General features: G+C 37.7%; 1 protein-coding gene across 10 annotated transcripts in view; it reads right to left on the bottom strand.

Moving 5' to 3' along the window:
• The window catches only part of PHC3 (polyhomeotic homolog 3), a 105,300-nt gene that overhangs the window by 65,532 nt on the left and 22,503 nt on the right, over window positions 1-17,265 (bottom strand). For all 10 annotated transcript variants that reach the window (XR_006718514.1, XR_006718515.1, XM_045503009.1 and 7 more), the window contains exons 2-4: window positions 14,978-15,143; window positions 10,160-10,315; window positions 8,961-9,038 (exon numbers count right to left, since the gene is read on the bottom strand). Coding sequence is in view for 8 of the 10 variants with exons in the window: in XM_045503004.1 (XP_045358960.1) it covers window positions 8,961-9,038; window positions 10,160-10,315; window positions 14,978-15,143 (400 nt within the window). In the remaining 2 variants the exon portion in view is untranslated. The remainder of the gene's footprint in view (window positions 1-8,960; window positions 9,039-10,159; window positions 10,316-14,977; window positions 15,144-17,265) is intronic.

Genomic DNA, 17,265 nt, shown 5'->3' with positions numbered 1-17,265 from the left:
ATAATATCTACCTAATATTTCAAATAATATCTACTTAAAGGATTTCCTTTAAGAGACTGCACGCTTTAATTTTTTTTAATGTTTATTTTTGACAGAGAGAGAGAGAGCGAGGGAGCGAGCATGAGCGGTGGAGGGGCAGAGAGCGAGGGAGACACAGAATCTGAAGCAGGCTCCAGGCTCTGAGCAGTCAGCACAGAGCCCAACACAGGGCCTGAACTCACAGACCACGAAATCATGACCTGAGCCACAGTCGGACGCTCAACCGACTGAGCCACCCAGGCGCCCCAAGACTGCACACTTTTTTTTTTTTAATTTTTTTTTTTCAACGTTTATTCATTTTTGGGACAGAGAGAGACAGAGCATGAACGGGGGAGGGGCAGAGAGAGAGGGAGACACAGAATCGGAAACAGGCTCCAGGCTCTGAGCCATCAGCCCAGAGCCCGACGCGGGGCTCGAACTCACGGACCGCGAGATCGTGACCTGGCTGAAGTCGGACGCCTAACCGACTGCGCCACCCAGGTGCCCCAAGACTGCACACTTTTAATAATACTATGAAATAAAATGTGTATCCTATTTATTATAGAAAACCATTATTTCTACTATCTGAGAGTCAAGCTATAAACATAACAGCAAAACAAACAAGAAACCTCATAATCTCCCATTTGCTTTCAGATTTTGACATGTTAGAAAAACTGCAATGCTGAAACAATTAAAATATGGTAAGTAACTTAAAATGTCCAGCAATGGAGATGGTTATATAAGATAAAGTGCATCCATACTGTGCAACACTATGCAATAGCTTAAGTAAGATTGAACTCTGTGTGCTAACACAGAAAGATCTCAAGACACCATGGAGTGTAAAACACAGAATGCAGAACACTGCTCCCAGTGCATAAAAATATATGTTAACATATACACACCCATTTCTTTTTTTTTTTTTTTATGTTTTATTTATTTTTGAAAGAGCACAAGCAGGGGAAGAGCAGAGAGAGGGGCACAGAGGATCTGAAGCAGGCTCTGCGCTGACAACAGCCAGCCCGATGTGGGGCTTGAACTCACGAATGAGATCATGACCTGATCCAAAGTCAGACACTCAACCGACTCAGCCACCCAGGTGCTACTACACACATTTCTTTATGCTCTATATGTCCATAATGCATAGGTAAAGATGTGATGGAGGGATATCCAGCACACTGAGGAGTCAGAAGGACTGAAGAGGACTGAAAGAAGGCAGAAGGGGACAGAGGGCTGAAGGGGACTTAACCCTTTTTTTTTTACTTTTGCTGTACTTTTGGAATATTTTACAAGAATGTGGTAAAGCTGCTCATGACCGTACAAATATTCAGGCTACAATTTTATTTTAAGGTGGTTATTAAGTTTTAGAATAGGTCCAAAACATAAACTCAATCACTTGAGATTTCATTTTTAAAAATCCATGACTAGGGGCACCTGGGTGGCTCAGTCAGCTGAGTATCTAACTTAGGCTCAGGTCACGATCTCACGGTTCATGGGTTTGAGCCCCGTGTCGGGGTCCGTGCTGAACTCTTGCTTAGAGCCTGGAGCCTGCTACAGGTTCTGTCTCTTTTTCTCTCTGCCCCCACCCCCACTGTGGCTTGTATCTCACTCTGTCCCTCAAAAATAAATGTAAAATAAAAAAATTTTTTTAATTAAAAAAAAAATCCTTGATTAAAGTAACTCCTAAAATAGGGGCACCTGGTGACTCAGTTAAGCATCCCACTTCCACTCAGGTCATGGCGGCACAGTTCATGGGTTCAAGCCCCGCACCGGGCTCTCCACTGTCAGTGTGGAACCCGCTTCATACCCTCTGTCTCCCTCTCTCTCCACTCTTGCCCCACTTACATGTGAATGTGCTCTTTCTCTCTCAAAAATAAATAAACATTTCAAAAAATAAAATAAAGTACCTCTTAAAATAGGTAAGAGGATGAGGACACTAGCAATAGAACACCGAGAATGGTTATAAGCAAATAATTTTCTCTCAGAAAAACTTACAATGGATTCATTTGATACATGATTAATCTGATTTAGACATTTTTAGGGGAAAGTAAACATTTTTAAGATTGATCTAAAAACAATCTCACTGACCCAAAAAGTGTACTCTTAGGAAATTTCTTAAAAGAAAATAACTAGATATGTCAACAAAGATATGTAACAGAATATTCAATGCAGGTTTACTTATAATAGCAAAATTTCCAATACAGTCGCATGGGGGTTAGGGCATCAACAAACGAATTTTGGGTAGATGCACAAGACGTGACTAATCACCAGACCTCAACATGAACTCCAAACTCACAGATCCAATGTCTACTCAACATCTACAAGTGGGTATCTAATATCCACCACAAACTCAGAATGTCCAAAACCAAACTCCTGATTTTCTTCTCCAACACCTGCTTTGGCAGGTCCTTCCAGAGTTTCAGGCCAAAATGCTACAGTTATCCTTGACTCTTCACATTTCCTCACATCTTTTATTCAGTCCATCAGCACATCCTATTAGCTCTACTTTTAAAATATATCCAAATCTCTATAATAAAATATTGGTGGAAAAAAAAAATCTAGAATCTGGCCAACCACATTTCACCACATTTACTATCACCATCACAGTCTAAGCCACTAATCTCTCAGATAACCATTAAAAACCATTTAACTGGTCTCCCTGCTTCTATCTTTGCCCCCTAGAACCTAACACTGTCACTAAGTTAAAACCTGTCTGAGATCATGTGGCTTCCCTACCGAAATAGCTCTTCTCTCCAATAGCTTCACAATTAAATGTGAGTAAAAGTTTTATCATCTCTTCCCAACTGGATTACAATTACCTCTCAAATGTCATCTCTACACCATACTCCCATTCTCTCATTCCACTCTAGCCACACTACCCTCCTCTCTGTTCCTCGAGCATGTTTGCCTCCTTCACTCTCCTTCAAATACCATTTTTATTAGCAATGCTTTCCCTGACCACCCTGGTTAAAAAAGCAAATTCCCTCTCCCCATTCCCGTTTCTTGCATTATTCTTCTTTATAGCACTTACCATCTGACATATTACATACCAGCTTACCATCTGTCTATCTCTAGCTCCACAAGGACAGAGAATTTGTCTGTTGTGTTGCTGTGCTCCCAGCACCTAAAGGGTCTGTCTGGCACATATTGAATGCTAATAAATATGTGTCGTATAAGTGAAATGTATGAATGAAAAAGAATCATAGAACTGGGCTTCAAAATCTCATCTTGTTTAGCACCATAACTAGAAAGCTATCACAAACAAGGTTTTCCCTTTTTGACTAAATAGTACAGTGAATGAAAATCAAAACACCCAAGATTAATGTAGATCCCAGGACCAAAAGACAACAAAGAAAAAGAGAATGAGATACAAACAGCAATTGAGTCATTTAGAGACTTATGATTACAATTTTCAGCTACATAATCCTTTCCAGCTGAAAATGCCCATAAAGGAGAAAGTATATAGAGAATGATGGCACTTCAGTTACATTAAAACAGATAATAAAATTAACTACATAAGTCTATCTGTTTACATTCATGTATAAAAACACACAGTAATACGAAAGCCTGACACAAAATTTTTTCAGGGCCAAAGGGACTACTGAATCAGGATGTCCCTTCTACTTTATACAATTGTAGTGTATGTCCCTTAAACAACACGAGTACGTTTGTGTTTTATTTAGGCAATATAAAAATTAACAAAATAAAGCTCTTCAATCTACTTCCTCAGAGATAACCAGTGACTAACAATTTGTTGTGTATCACAGATTTTCTTCCTGAATAGTCAGGCAGATATATGGATTTTTTTAATTTTTTTTTTAACGTTTTTATTTATTTTTGAGATAGAGAGAGAGACAGAGCATGAATGGGGGAGGGTTAGAGAGAGGGAGACACAGAATCCGAAACAGGCACCAGGCTCTGAGCTGTCAGCACAGAGCCCGACGCGGGGCTCAAACTCACGGACCGCGAGATCATGACCTGAGCCGAAGTCGGCCGCCCAACCGACTAAGCCACCCAAGCGCCCCAATAGATTTTTTTTTTTTTAAGTAAGTTAAATGACAGGAATTCTGTTTCCAGGAAGATAGAGATACTTTTCAGTATCCCTCCCACTAAATAAAACTAAAAACCTTTGATGTTACATATAAAATAAGCATAAGAAGATCCCGAGAGGTGGAGAGAAGCAGACTGGCTAAGGACCTCAGAACCCACTTAAATATGTTGTTGTGAGGTCCCTGGGTTTTCTTTTTGTCTTATAGAACCCAAAATTTTAAGCTGAAGTAGTCAGTAACCCAGAAATACAAATGGGTACAAACAAAAAAAGCCCCAAAAGCAGCCTGTTCTTTCCAGCCGAAAGACCAAGAAAGGGGCTACCTACAACATGGAAAACTTTTAGACAACTGTTCTACTCTAGCCAAACACCACAGAAAACACTGTGGCCCCACCCACACCAGCAAAAACTTCCACCTACACCAGGATGTAATGAGGTACCCCAATTCTCCTAATCCTTCCAATGGATATGCTTCAGAGAAAACAAGGTAGAGAGGCAGGATTTTCATCCCAGCCAGGCAGTAACAGACTTACCACCACCAACCCACCCTGTCCCTGCAGTATCAGTGGAGCGGTAACAGGTACTTTTACTCCCCTCGCTCCCTCCAGCCAGGACTCTCACCACCACTCAGCAATTATGAGTGTCAATAGAGATCAAATGGGTAACCTGGACTTTCTACCCTCAGACGATAGTAAGGAGGTGGCACACATTCCCTTTCAGAAGCTAGCCAAAACACAAAGTTTAAATATGATACACTCATAATACTCAAAATATTGAGGTTTCAATCAAAAATCACTCATCAAACTAAGAACCAGAAAGACCTAAGCTGAATACAAAAGACAATAAGTAGATGCCAACATCAAGATGAAAGATAAAATTATCTGGCAGATTTTAAAGCAGTCATCATAAAAATGCTTTGAACAAGCAACGTGAGCCCACTTGAATGGAAAAACTCTCAGCAAATAGAAGATACAAATAAGAATCACATGGAAATTTTAGAACTGAAAAACAGAATAACCTAAATGTAAGTTAATGAGATCATACTATAATTTTTTGCTTTTTTCACTTAATACCTAATGAAAATGTAAGCCTCTGTATACACACATATTTTTTAGCTATAGTAGTCCACTGTACGAATTAACTATAATTTGTTTAATTTTTAATTAATGGGCACTTATTTATATTGTTTATAATTTTTCACGATTATAAACCATGCATAGTTGTATAATTATATCATTTTTGCATGATTATCTATGTCATAATTATCTGTCATTTTTAGTAAATGACATCACTAAAAATAACAGTAAGTAAAAGGGAATGCATAGTTGAAATTTTCATACTCATTGACAAATAATCTTTCAGAAAGGTTGTACCAAATACATTCCCACTTATAGTGTATGAGTATACCTACTTTCTCACATCCTTGCCAATAATGGGTATTGACTCAATGTTGTTCCTTGTTTTCTGATTTAAGAGATGTCCTTGTTTTTACATACGCTTCTTTGTTACTAATACAGTAAATACATTTTCATATATTGAGAAGCCAGAAATTTTTCTTTGAAAATTACCAATACAGGTCTTTTGTGAATTCTCATTGTTTATCTTACAATTATAAATGAATCCTTGTTATTTCACAAATATCAGCTGGTTAATCTACAAGGTACTAATATATTTTTAATCATTCTGTTGGTTTTTAACTTTGTTGCTTTTTTTTGCAGCAGAGTTTTTAATTGGTTTGGATTTCATTTTGGCAAGTCAAATTTAACTAAATCTAAGTCCCATTCAGTTAAAGTACAAAGGCATCAACTTGAACACTCAAGTCCCAACTACTTTTAAAACCAAACAATCATAAAATCACCACTCTCACTACTGATCAAAGTCTAGAATTAGTCTGTTTTAATGAGGTTTGGAAAGAAGAGGATGCTGGCACCCACTGATTACCTATACATTCAATTAACAACAGCCTTCTCCACAGTTTCAACCCTAAATCACATTGACTGGATTTTGACTCCGTTGTTTAATAATACTCCATTTCTCCATTGGGATCCCACTCCTATTCTAAATCCAAGTCTATGGATCTGGCTGATGACTTGACAACCTACCTTCTAGCCCTTTCTCCTACTGGAGGCTGGACCCTTCCTGGTGGGATTTCACTGTTGATCTGGAATCCTACCTTGAAATAACCAAAAACTGTGAAAAGTTTCTAGACTGCCACCTGACATGGCTCATTAGTATCACTACCTAGAGATTTCTGCTACCACACTCTTCCCCTCTTTTGGAGACTGACCCATACTTACTAAGCTACCTTGGGTATCATAATTTGGATAGCTAGTCCACTCACTTGAGCTACTGCTCAACTGGGATATAAAATAAAACAAATGCAGTGTATTTTTTTTTATTTTCCTGGACATCTGCTCTCCATGCTTACCTCTTTCCCCCCACCAACCAATCACAGGTTCTGGCATGCTTTATCATACATACAAGCCTGCCTGGTTTATGACAAGCAGCACTAATAATGTCATAAAAAAATAAATACAATCACTGGAATCAGAATTTCTGTGAAAGTCACATACATAAATTCATGAGAGAAAAATAGTTTAAAAGGATACCTTTTAATAATTTGAAAATCTCTCTTTGGTATTTATGATATTCCAGTATTTCAAAGAATAAAAAAATTTGCCCATAATTTTTTTTAACCAGCTCACAAATGTTTACAGTGCTTGCCTTAACTACCAATGTATTAATTAAAGACACATCCAGCATCAATAACCATAATTATAGTATTAAGGCTTAGGGCTAGATTACATTGCTTAAATTTTTCTTTTTCAGTCTGTTTTCAAGTCATAAGTAACATCTTTTTTTTTTTTTTTAAGTTTATTTATTTGAGAGAAAGAGGGGAGGGGCCAGAGAGAGAGAGAGAGAGAGAGAAAGAGAGAGAGAATCCCAAGTAGGTATGCACTGTCAGCACAGAGCCTGATGCAGGGCTTGATCTCAAGAAGTGAGATTTAACTAGTTTTATTCATGTCCCGGGATACTTCCATGCCCAAAAATAGGATTTTTAAATTAAAAATGTCAGTAGCCATAAAAATAATCATATGCTCCTATATATGTACTTAGTCAGCAAAGACCATACCCCTAGCTAAAGAAATACAGTACAAGTTATCTTCAATTCCTTAGCAATCTACAACTAAACTCTACTGCAGTCGATTTTACAAAGTATCAGAGTATTATCATCTGGGATCAGGAAAAATTAGTTAGAAAGGATATTATTAGGTTAACTCAATGGTTCTCAGCCAGGGGCAGTTTTGCCTTCCAGGAAACATCTGCCAGTGCCTAGAGACATTTTTGGTTGTCACATTGTGGCAAAGAGGAGGGCCTACTAGTATCTAGTGGGTAGAAGCTAGGGATGCTGCTAAGGACCCAAACAGTGCACAGGATAGCCCCCCTACACACACAGCAAAAAGTTATCTGGTCCATAACGTCTACAGTGGAGGAGACAGAGCAATCTGGAACTAATGAAATGTGAATATGGACTACACTGTTAAATTTCCTGCATCTGACCATCCTCATGTGGTTTTGTAAAAGAACAATTTTGTTCATAGGAAATACATATTGAAGTATTTAAGAATAAAGGAACATGTCTCAACTAACCTGCAAATGGTTCAGAAAAAGATGTCTGTCTACACGTATATATGTAGAGAGAAAGAATGAATGATAAAGCAATGAACCAAATGCTAACAATGGTGAATCTGAGTAAAAAGTATATAGAAATTTTCAATATTCTTACAATATGAAATTCTATCAACATAAAAAGTTAAGTATTACATGCCTATAAATTTCTTTTAACTGGGAAACTCTGCACAATTTCTATATATGTGCAATATAGCAAATCAGATTTACTCCTTTCTCAAAATAAATTACGTTATCTTAGGGTGCTGGGTGGCTCAGTCATTTAAGCATCCAACTCTTGATTTTGGCTCAGGTCATGATCTCACAGTTCGTGAGATTGAGTCCCACGTCAGGCTCTGTGCTGACAGTGCATGCCTGCTTGGGATTCTCTCTCTTCTACTCTCTCTGCCCTCTCCCCTGCTTGCGCTCTCTCTCTCTCTCAAAATAAAAATAAACTTCAAAAAAAAATTTTTTTTAAAGTTACGTTATCTTGAATGGATACTTGTAAATTGGCCAAGATAAGTCAAGTAAGCATAAGCTGAAAAGTATTAATTTCTAAAATGTGAAGTGTCCAAAAAAAGCTAGAAACATTTAGATGTCTACCAAGGGTTGACATTCTTTAGTATATCGCAGGGAATGCATGGCCTAATACTCCTGCATTGTACCTTTCGGGCTTTCAATACATACTGAAAACTGCCATCATTCTGAATCACATAAGATCTGAGCAAAATCAGCGGGAAAACATATATAAGAAATACAAAAACATTTTTTTTTTAAGACTCAGATTTTCACAGCGCCTGGGTGGCTCAGTCAATTAAGTGTCCTACTTCAGCTCTGGTCATGATCTCACAGTCTGTGAGTTCGACCCCTGTGTCAGGCTCTGTGCTGACAGCTAGGAGCCTGGAGCTTGCTTTGGATTCTGTGTCTCCCTCTCTCTCTCTCTCTCTGCTCCACCCCTGCTCATTCTCTCTCAAAAATAAATAAACATTGAAAAAAAAATTTCTTAAAAAAAAAAAAAAACTCAGGTTTTCAGAAGCTTAACATTAGCTCTGAATTCTTGAAACTTATCATTTCTATTTCTAGGCACTTATCACTTAAGATAAGATAATCTCTTAAGTCACTTAAGTCAATCAACAAATATACAACAGCAACTTTGTAAATATTAAGTTCACTTTTGGAAAGCAGTAATTAACATTTTTAAATCCAGGAAAAAATTTAGGGCACTTACAGATGTCTGGGACATACTTGACTGTTGTGTGACACTTCCTGTGGGGGATGTAGATGGTCTTCCACTGGACAAACTTGCCTAAAATAATAAGATCTTTATAATATGTCTATAAAAATCTGAAGTTAAAAACTTTCTGGCACCAAGATACCAAAAAATCACAACAAAAGTTAAAACATCTAGGTATGAACCAATGCAAAATTCAATTCACAGTCAACACAGATTAAGCTTTGGCCCAACAGATTAAGAAAAAAAGGAAAAAGCTGAATAATGAAAACGAAGGACCCAAAGGCTAATCTTATTTTAATAGCTGCACTCATTGTCAGTTTCACTCTACAAGTCTCTGTTTTTTTCAAGTGGAATCACCACTCCAACGTTATGAAAAAGAAAATGGAGCCACATCAAGTGCCAGTGGGTTTCAGTTTCCTAACTTGTATCACGAACATGAAGTTATTTAAAATCATACTACGAAGAAGATGAAAGAGCTGTGTTCCTAACAGAAATAAACCTTTTTTAGGTTCAATCAACTGAGATCCTCCTCTCATAAGAATATTTAAGATTAAATCTTCACATACAGTCTTATTTAAATAAACAGAATAAGAATGAAAATCTTTTTTAAAGCAAGCATTTAATTATAAAAATATCCCGTTATCACTAGGAAGATATGACTGGATATAAGAAAGGTGTATGTATATATATTTTTATACAGAAAATTTCTGGAGGAATATATACTGAACAGCAGCCACCTGTGAAGAATGAAAAACAGTAGTGGGTCTAGAAAATGAACACCTCCACTTTACCTCTTATAAACAATTTTATACTGCTTGATTTTTTTAAATGAATGTAAATTACTTGTATTAAAATTTTTTTCACTGAAATGTAAATACAATTCCTGTAACCCTAAGTATTCACTGTTGTACACAGAATTTTATCACCCACAAAACCATGACACTAGCATAGTATTTCTGCAAAGTAGATAAAAAGAAGTGGGACGGAGCTAGCAACCGAGTAACATATAAAACATATCCATATACTTTTTATTAACTTCTATCTGGCAGCCTATTAATTTAAGAAAAACTAATCACAGGACATCTGAGAATTCCGAAATAATACCCAATATATCTATTTTCAGTAATTATCTGCAAAAAATGTGAACTTTTGTCAACTTTACCTCATAAAGTCTGAATTCAGTTAAGTCTCACCTGAACTGCAGCAAGGCTCTGAAGCTGGGAGCTGCTTAAGTGCTGCTGCTGGAGGGCTGCAGTGTGTAGCATCAAGTGCTGCTGCTGAGCAGCGTACATCTGCTGAAGGTACTGAGCAGCAGAGCTGGGGGGGCGATGCAATGCCTGCTGAATCACCTGTGACGAGTCAATTGAACCAATGTCAAATCATGATCTTAATGTTAAGCTTAACCATGAAGTATAAAACAAGCGGTGGTTTAAAATTTCACTACGTTAATATTGAGTGTAACGTTTATTAACGTAGTTCTCTCCTAGTTATGTACGACTAAGATTCGCTAATCTGTACAAATCAAAGCCACCCAAAAGAAGCAATTCACAAAAGAAAAAAGAGCCAAATAAGCACCTGAAAAAATCTTCACTCTCATTAGTAGTCAAAATTTACAAATTAAAACAAGATACTATTTTCCAACTTTCAGATGAATAACTGACTTATTTTAGTGTATGTGCTGCCAAAGCAAGAACTGAATAACTGACTTAAAAGAATATTACCACTAAATGGGGAAACAGATAACTCTCATAGTGTCAGTAAGAATGTAAACTGGCGTACTGTTTTAGAGAAAACTGGGTAGCATTCAGGGCGTGGGTATAGAGAGGAATATGCATTTACAGCCATTACAAATAATAACACAGACCAATGCTGCTCAATATAGCAGCCACTAGCCACATGTGTCTCCTAAGCACTTACGAATGCAGCTAATGCAACTAAGAAAATGAGTTTTTAATTTTACTATATTTTAATATAAGTAGCCACAAGCACCTAGGAACACAATACACCTGTATTGTACAGCACAGACATATCTACTTTTAGCAACAAAAAAAAATTCCCAAATATATCATTTGGTGAAAAAAGCAGATTACTAAATAGTGTATAGAGTAAGATACCATTTTATATTAAAATATTTAAAAGACTATTCAGGAAAACATTAAAAGACTACCAATAGACAGCTAGATTCGAGGAGATTTTTACCTTCTCATTTGTACTTTCCGTATATCTGGAAAAAATCTACAAGCAGGTATTATATAAATAATCATGTAAAACTATAAAGCTACTTCCTGTTTTAAATTATTACTTCTTTTAATGTTTTTAAAGGTCAGATTCCTTTCAACATAAAAAAAGTATTCTAACTTAAAAAAATTCCTGAAAAAGTGTTAATTACTGTGAATATTCGTAAAATATAAAATCTGAGCCTGAAACTTCACAAATAGATACATGTAGAAAAGTATTCTAAAAAAAGAGAAAAAAATCCTTGATCTGTCCAAACTCATAAGTCAGACTAGACCTCTCCTCTGCAACCACATTCCAAAGTCACACCATGCCCCACAGGGATCTGAAACAGCACAAAACCCTACTCTCAGGATCAAACCACAGTGTTCAGAACTAACAGAGTAATTGAGCCATAATCCTACAGCTTGAGGTTTGAGTCAGGACACCATGAACCACAGAGCAATGAATCTCTTTATCCAAATACCGAGAAACATATTTCCTTGTTTACTTTCATGTATTCATATCTCATCTCTCCAACTACAGATTGGCTATATCTGCTACAGATTCCTGTCACAATGTCAATGTATGCTTTTGACCTCTCAGGAGACGATAGACCAGCATTAAGCAATTTAGAATTACAGCAGTACACCTTTTGGGTTAGGTAAATCTATATATGTTCTTCGAATTCCATAATAAAACTAAAGTCAAACTAAAATAACATAAATATAATCTATTTGACACATTTTTGTCAGTGTAGCCATTTCTTCTATCGTCAACACAGTCTTTCATTATCATACAATGACACACTGATGGGAGAGAGACTCCTAAAAGGCAAGTTAAAGGTACAACACATTGTTCTTATTTTAATCTTTAAAGAAACAAAAAGGGTAAAGAGAACTCATGGGACTGGAAAAGAATGCTGGACAGTATTAAAGAACTACTTAGGTAATTCAATGAATATTGATTTGACTGTACTTTAGAGGAAGCAATTCTATCACCTCATAAGAACTAGTATAAGTGCTATTTGTGAGAGATACCTATACCTATCCTTCTCCAGTAACATCTTATTTTTTATTAACACATTCAGCTTAGATAAAAACTAGAGATCAAAATGTCATATTAAAATACCACATCAACTACATGCTCAAACATCTAGATACTCTCTCTATATCCCTTGCCACAAAGAAGGTAAAAAACATTAAAAACACATTCCTCATTCCAGTTTGAACTTTTGCTGGACTGACTCAATCTTCAACAACTCTGATTCTACCCCATGGTAACTTCAGAATTCTAAACAACAAAACAGTTAAAAGCCATCATGCTGGGATATCCAATCTAGAAAAATGGAGTGGAGAGAGGACTATATCGCAACCAGGTTAAGTTATTTTCAGAGTAGAATGAAACATAAAAACTCACGGAGTGATTAAAGGCACAACTCTAAAACCAGACAATCTACTAGCTATGTGAATTTAGGAAAAGTTACTCTATTTAAAACATCAGTTTTCCCATCTGTAAAATGGGAGATAACAGCATCCGCTTTACAGAGGTGTGGTGAGGATTAAAAGAGATAATCCAGGAATGCCTGAGTGGCTCAGTAGGTTAACATCCTTTGACTCTTGACTTTGATAAGGTCATGATCTCATAGTTTATGAGTTCAAGCCCTGCGTCCAGGCTCTGCACTGGCAGTTCAGAGCCTGCGTGGGATTCTTTCTCTCTCTCTCTGTTTCTACCCCCTCCCCTGCTCGTGCATGCACTCTCTCTCTCTCAAAATAAACAAATAAACTTAAAAAAAAAAAAGAGGGATCCCTAGGTGGCTCAGTCAGTTGAGTGTCCGACTCTTGATTTTAGCTCAGGTCATGATCTCATGGGTTTGAGCCCCACACCAGACTCTGCACTGTCAGCAGGGACCCTGCTTAGAGTTCTCCGTCTTTTCTCTCTCTGCCCCTCCCCTGCTAATGCTCTCTCTCAAAAATACGTAAACTTTTGGGGCGCCTGGGTGGCGCAGTCGGTTAAGCGTCCGACTTCAGCCAGGTCACGATCTCACGGTCCGTGAGTTCGAGCCCCGCGTTGGGCTCTGGGCTGATGGCTCAGAGCCTGGAGCCTGTTTCCGATTCTGTGTCTGTCTCCCTCTCTCTCTGCCCCTCCCCCGTTCATGCTCTGTCTCTCTCTGTCCCAAAAATAAATAAACGTTGAAAAAAAAAAATTAAAAAAAAAAAATACGTAAACTTTAAAAAAAAGATAATCCACATAAAGCATTCATCAAATGCTTGCCCCATAGCAATTGTTCAATAAATATTAGCTACTGTTATTGATTGGGAATATATAATGTGCCCCACACCATTTTAATGCTTCCTTTAATGATCAAAGTAACTAAGGAACTAGATGGTCTCATCCTCATTTTACAATTTCCTGATGGTCAAAGAGATCATGCCTCTCAGCCAAGACACATAGCTACTAAGGATTAAGAAAATGGAATTCAAACAAAGAGCATATCAGACTACAATGCCCATGCCCTTTTTATGAAATACCATATTGCCTCAACCTCATTATAAAAGTTAACCAAGTAAACTTAATTTTGCAACCAAGTGAAGAGACTAAAACTTTTCCTAAATATTCCCTTCCCCCCTCTGCCCCTAAGAACTTTAAATGATTCTTCTGCTTAGGTTCTTAAGCCACTTGAGTTTAAATATTTTTTTTTTTTTTTCAACGTTTATTTATTTTTGGGACAGAGAGAAACAGAGCATGAACGGGGGAGGGGCAGAGAGAGAGGGAGACACAGAATCGGAAACAGGCTCCAGGCTCCGAGCCATCAGCCCAGAGCCCGACGCGGGGCTCGAACTCACGGACCGCGAGATCGTGACCTGGCTGAAGTCGGACGCTTAACCGACTGCGCCACCCAGGCGCCCCTAGCCACTTGAGTTTAAAATGAACCTCTTGGGGCACCTAAGTGGCTCAGTCGGTTGGGCGTCTGACTTTGGCTCAGGTCATGATCTCGCGGCTCGTGGGTTCGAGCCCTGCATCGGGCTCTGTACTGACAGCTCGGATCCTGGAGCCTGCTTCGGATTCTGTGTCTCCTTCTCTCTCTGCCCCTCCCCCACTCGCACTCTGTCTCTCAAAAATAAACATTAAAAAAAATCTTCAAAAAAATAAATAAATAAAATGAAATAAAATAGGGGCACCTGGGTGGCTCAGTCGGTTGAGCGTCCGACTTCGGCTCAGGTCATGATCTCACAATTCGTGAGTTCGAGCCCCACGTCGGGCTCTGTGCTGATAGCTCAGAGCCTGGAGCCTGCTTCAGATTCTGTGTCTCCCTCTCTCTCTGCTCTTCCCCTGCTCACATGCTGTCTCTCTCTCAAAAATAAAGATTAAAACATATTAAAAGAAAAAAAAAAGAAATAAAATAAACCTCTTAACACATCCACAGACCTGAACAGATCTTCCTAAGTCTGTATTTTGGTTTCAAATATAAAAGAACCTAGAAAAGCCTAGATCCATTCTGTATATTTAGGCTGTAGGCTGAGTGTCTCCACATTGTAGCAGCCACCTAGAGCCCTTCCAATTATAATTTTCCTGACATATGGTTTTATAAGCCACATGCTGACAAATGTAAGCCCTTTCAATAGAAGGATTATTAAGTAACTTTTGATTGTTTCAGATATTAACTATTCTAACTGTACTCATTTAGAAAATATCATGTGACTCATTTGAGGACGTAAAACAACAGGTTCACCTGGCTTAAGAGAAAAATAATGGCATCCTAAGTCTTAGCCCACCTGTCATTATAACTGAAATACCTGTACAGCGTGTCGGTCTGAGCCACTGTAGACAGAGATCTGTGGCTGCTGCATTCGAGAGGAGGAAGTGGTAATAGTTGTGGTGGTGGTACTACTGGCTGTTGTCGACACAGAAGATGTGCCAGGGTTTGCTTCACTATCCATAGCTGTACTGTGGTCCTTGAATCTGTCAGGTAACACAAAGGGTTTGTGTCGGCAAAAGCATTGTATTACAGGCTTTAAAGAGTATTTAATTATTTCAAAGAAATAATCAGCAACAATCTAAATTTTTAAGACAACCCTCGTAATAGCAGAGATAGCATACAGTCACCATAAACACTTAGAAAGGAAAAGTACTTCACAAATATATAGCATATTTGATAGTTAATACCTTCTAAATTTGAGTTCAAATAATTCAGGATATGCAACTTAAATAAATCCTGGCCTAAAGTTTATCTTTTCATTATTGAAAGATGAGTGAAACCGAAACAAGTTTATAAAAGAATACTATACCTAAAAAATAAATACTAAAGCAACATCAGAATTTAAAATATTTCTTTACTTTCTTTTGACCAAAGTCATTCTTATCTATCTATTAAAATAGGATGCCTAAGCATTTGTGTTCATTAGCTTATTTCTGGTTACCATATACACTCCGCTTTTAAAATATGTTCTCTTATTAATTTTAAAAATAATTTAAGATTTTATTTTTTGGGGCGCCTGGGTGGCTCAGTCAGTTAAGCATCTGACTTCGGCTCAGGTCATGATCTCGCGGTCCGTGAGTGCGAGCCCCGCGTCGGGCTCTGTGCTGACAGCTCAGAGCCTGGAGCCTGCTTCGGATTCTGTCTCCCTCTCTCTCTGCCCCTCCATTGCTCATGCTCTGCCTCTCTCTGTCTCAAAAATAAATAAAAACATTAAAAAAAAAATATTTTATTTTTTAAGTAACCTCTATACTCGATGTGGGCCTCCAAGGGGCACCGGGCTGGCTCGATGGGTAGAGCATACAACTCTTGATCTCAGAGTTGTGGTGAATTCAAGCTCCACACTGGGCACAGAGCTTACATTTAAAAAAAAAAAAAAAAAAAGTAGGGGCGCCTGGGTGGCTCCATTGGCTAAGTGTCCGACTTTGCTTCAGGTTCATGAGTTCAAACCCCGCACTGGGCTCTCTGCTGTCAGCACAGAGCCTGCTTCAGATCCTCTTTCTCCCTCCCCACTCATGCTCTCTCTCTCTCTCTCAAAAATAAACATTTTTTAAAAAGTAAAAATAGTAAGTTTTTATTAACTCACACCGGCTTTTCCCCTAGTCTACAACACTGTCCACACTACACCTAATAACTCTGGTTATACTTATAAGCAGATTACTCCTGGAAAACAGAGCAGCTGACAACAATTTCCTCACTTCCTTCCAAAAACCTCCTCTCATAAAGAATTGCTCCAAATTTTGAAAAACCGTAATTATGTTACTTTCCTCATGTATGGACAGTAAAGGACATTTTTGTACCAGACTTTCTGATTCCTTCAAACTCACTTCATTGTTGTGGTATAAAATTCCACTTAACACTGAATCTACAACTGAATAAATTCAAACAACATTTTAAGTCACATCTGAGGGCCTCAATATTGTTAGAAAGTAAAACTTAGAAATGCACCAGAATGGTGAAAAGCACACTTGAGAATATACTGATTTTATCTGTCTTTCTTATCCAATCTTTTCTTCTGAGAAGCAAAATCTGCCACACATCACATCAGCATCATTGACAAGAATGGAGCAAGAACACTTTCTACTTCATGAAAAGACAAAGGAATTTGGCACTAATTGTGCATACACACACTATTCCCATATGGTGTCCCTTTACGTACAAATTTTCTTTGTTCTTTACACCATTTATGCAAATAGTATTTATAGGCTGTCCAAGGAATTAAAAGTAAAAAAACAAAAAACCTCAGTTTAATAAAAGGAAGTGAAAGGAAAATAGTAGAGGAAAACAGCTGACTTCAGTTTTTTGATTAGTAAATGACTCACATCTTTATGCTTCTCTAGGGGTTTTTTTTTTTATACTTTTTCAAACTGCTTTCCAATCATCAAATCATATGTTCAAATCATACAGATTTAGTGGTAGACAAGGTAAACTTTTTGCCAAATTGCTGGCTGTCAAAACTCTTACCCATGTAGCAGTGATATGCAAAAAGCCAGTTTAAATTCTGGTCCTTTCAGACAGCTATTCTGCACAACCACGTCCTCAAACTGAAACCCCATGGTAAGTTCGTTCACTAACAAACCAAAGATGGTCGCAGATAAACCAAATTCT

The sequence above is a fragment of the Leopardus geoffroyi genome, chromosome C2 (genome assembly GCF_018350155.1).
Source record: "Leopardus geoffroyi isolate Oge1 chromosome C2, O.geoffroyi_Oge1_pat1.0, whole genome shotgun sequence".
NCBI lineage: Eukaryota > Metazoa > Chordata > Mammalia > Carnivora > Felidae > Leopardus > Leopardus geoffroyi.
The sequence above is the reverse complement of the archived record's forward strand: the minus strand, read 5'-3'. Positions and strand labels throughout refer to the sequence as shown.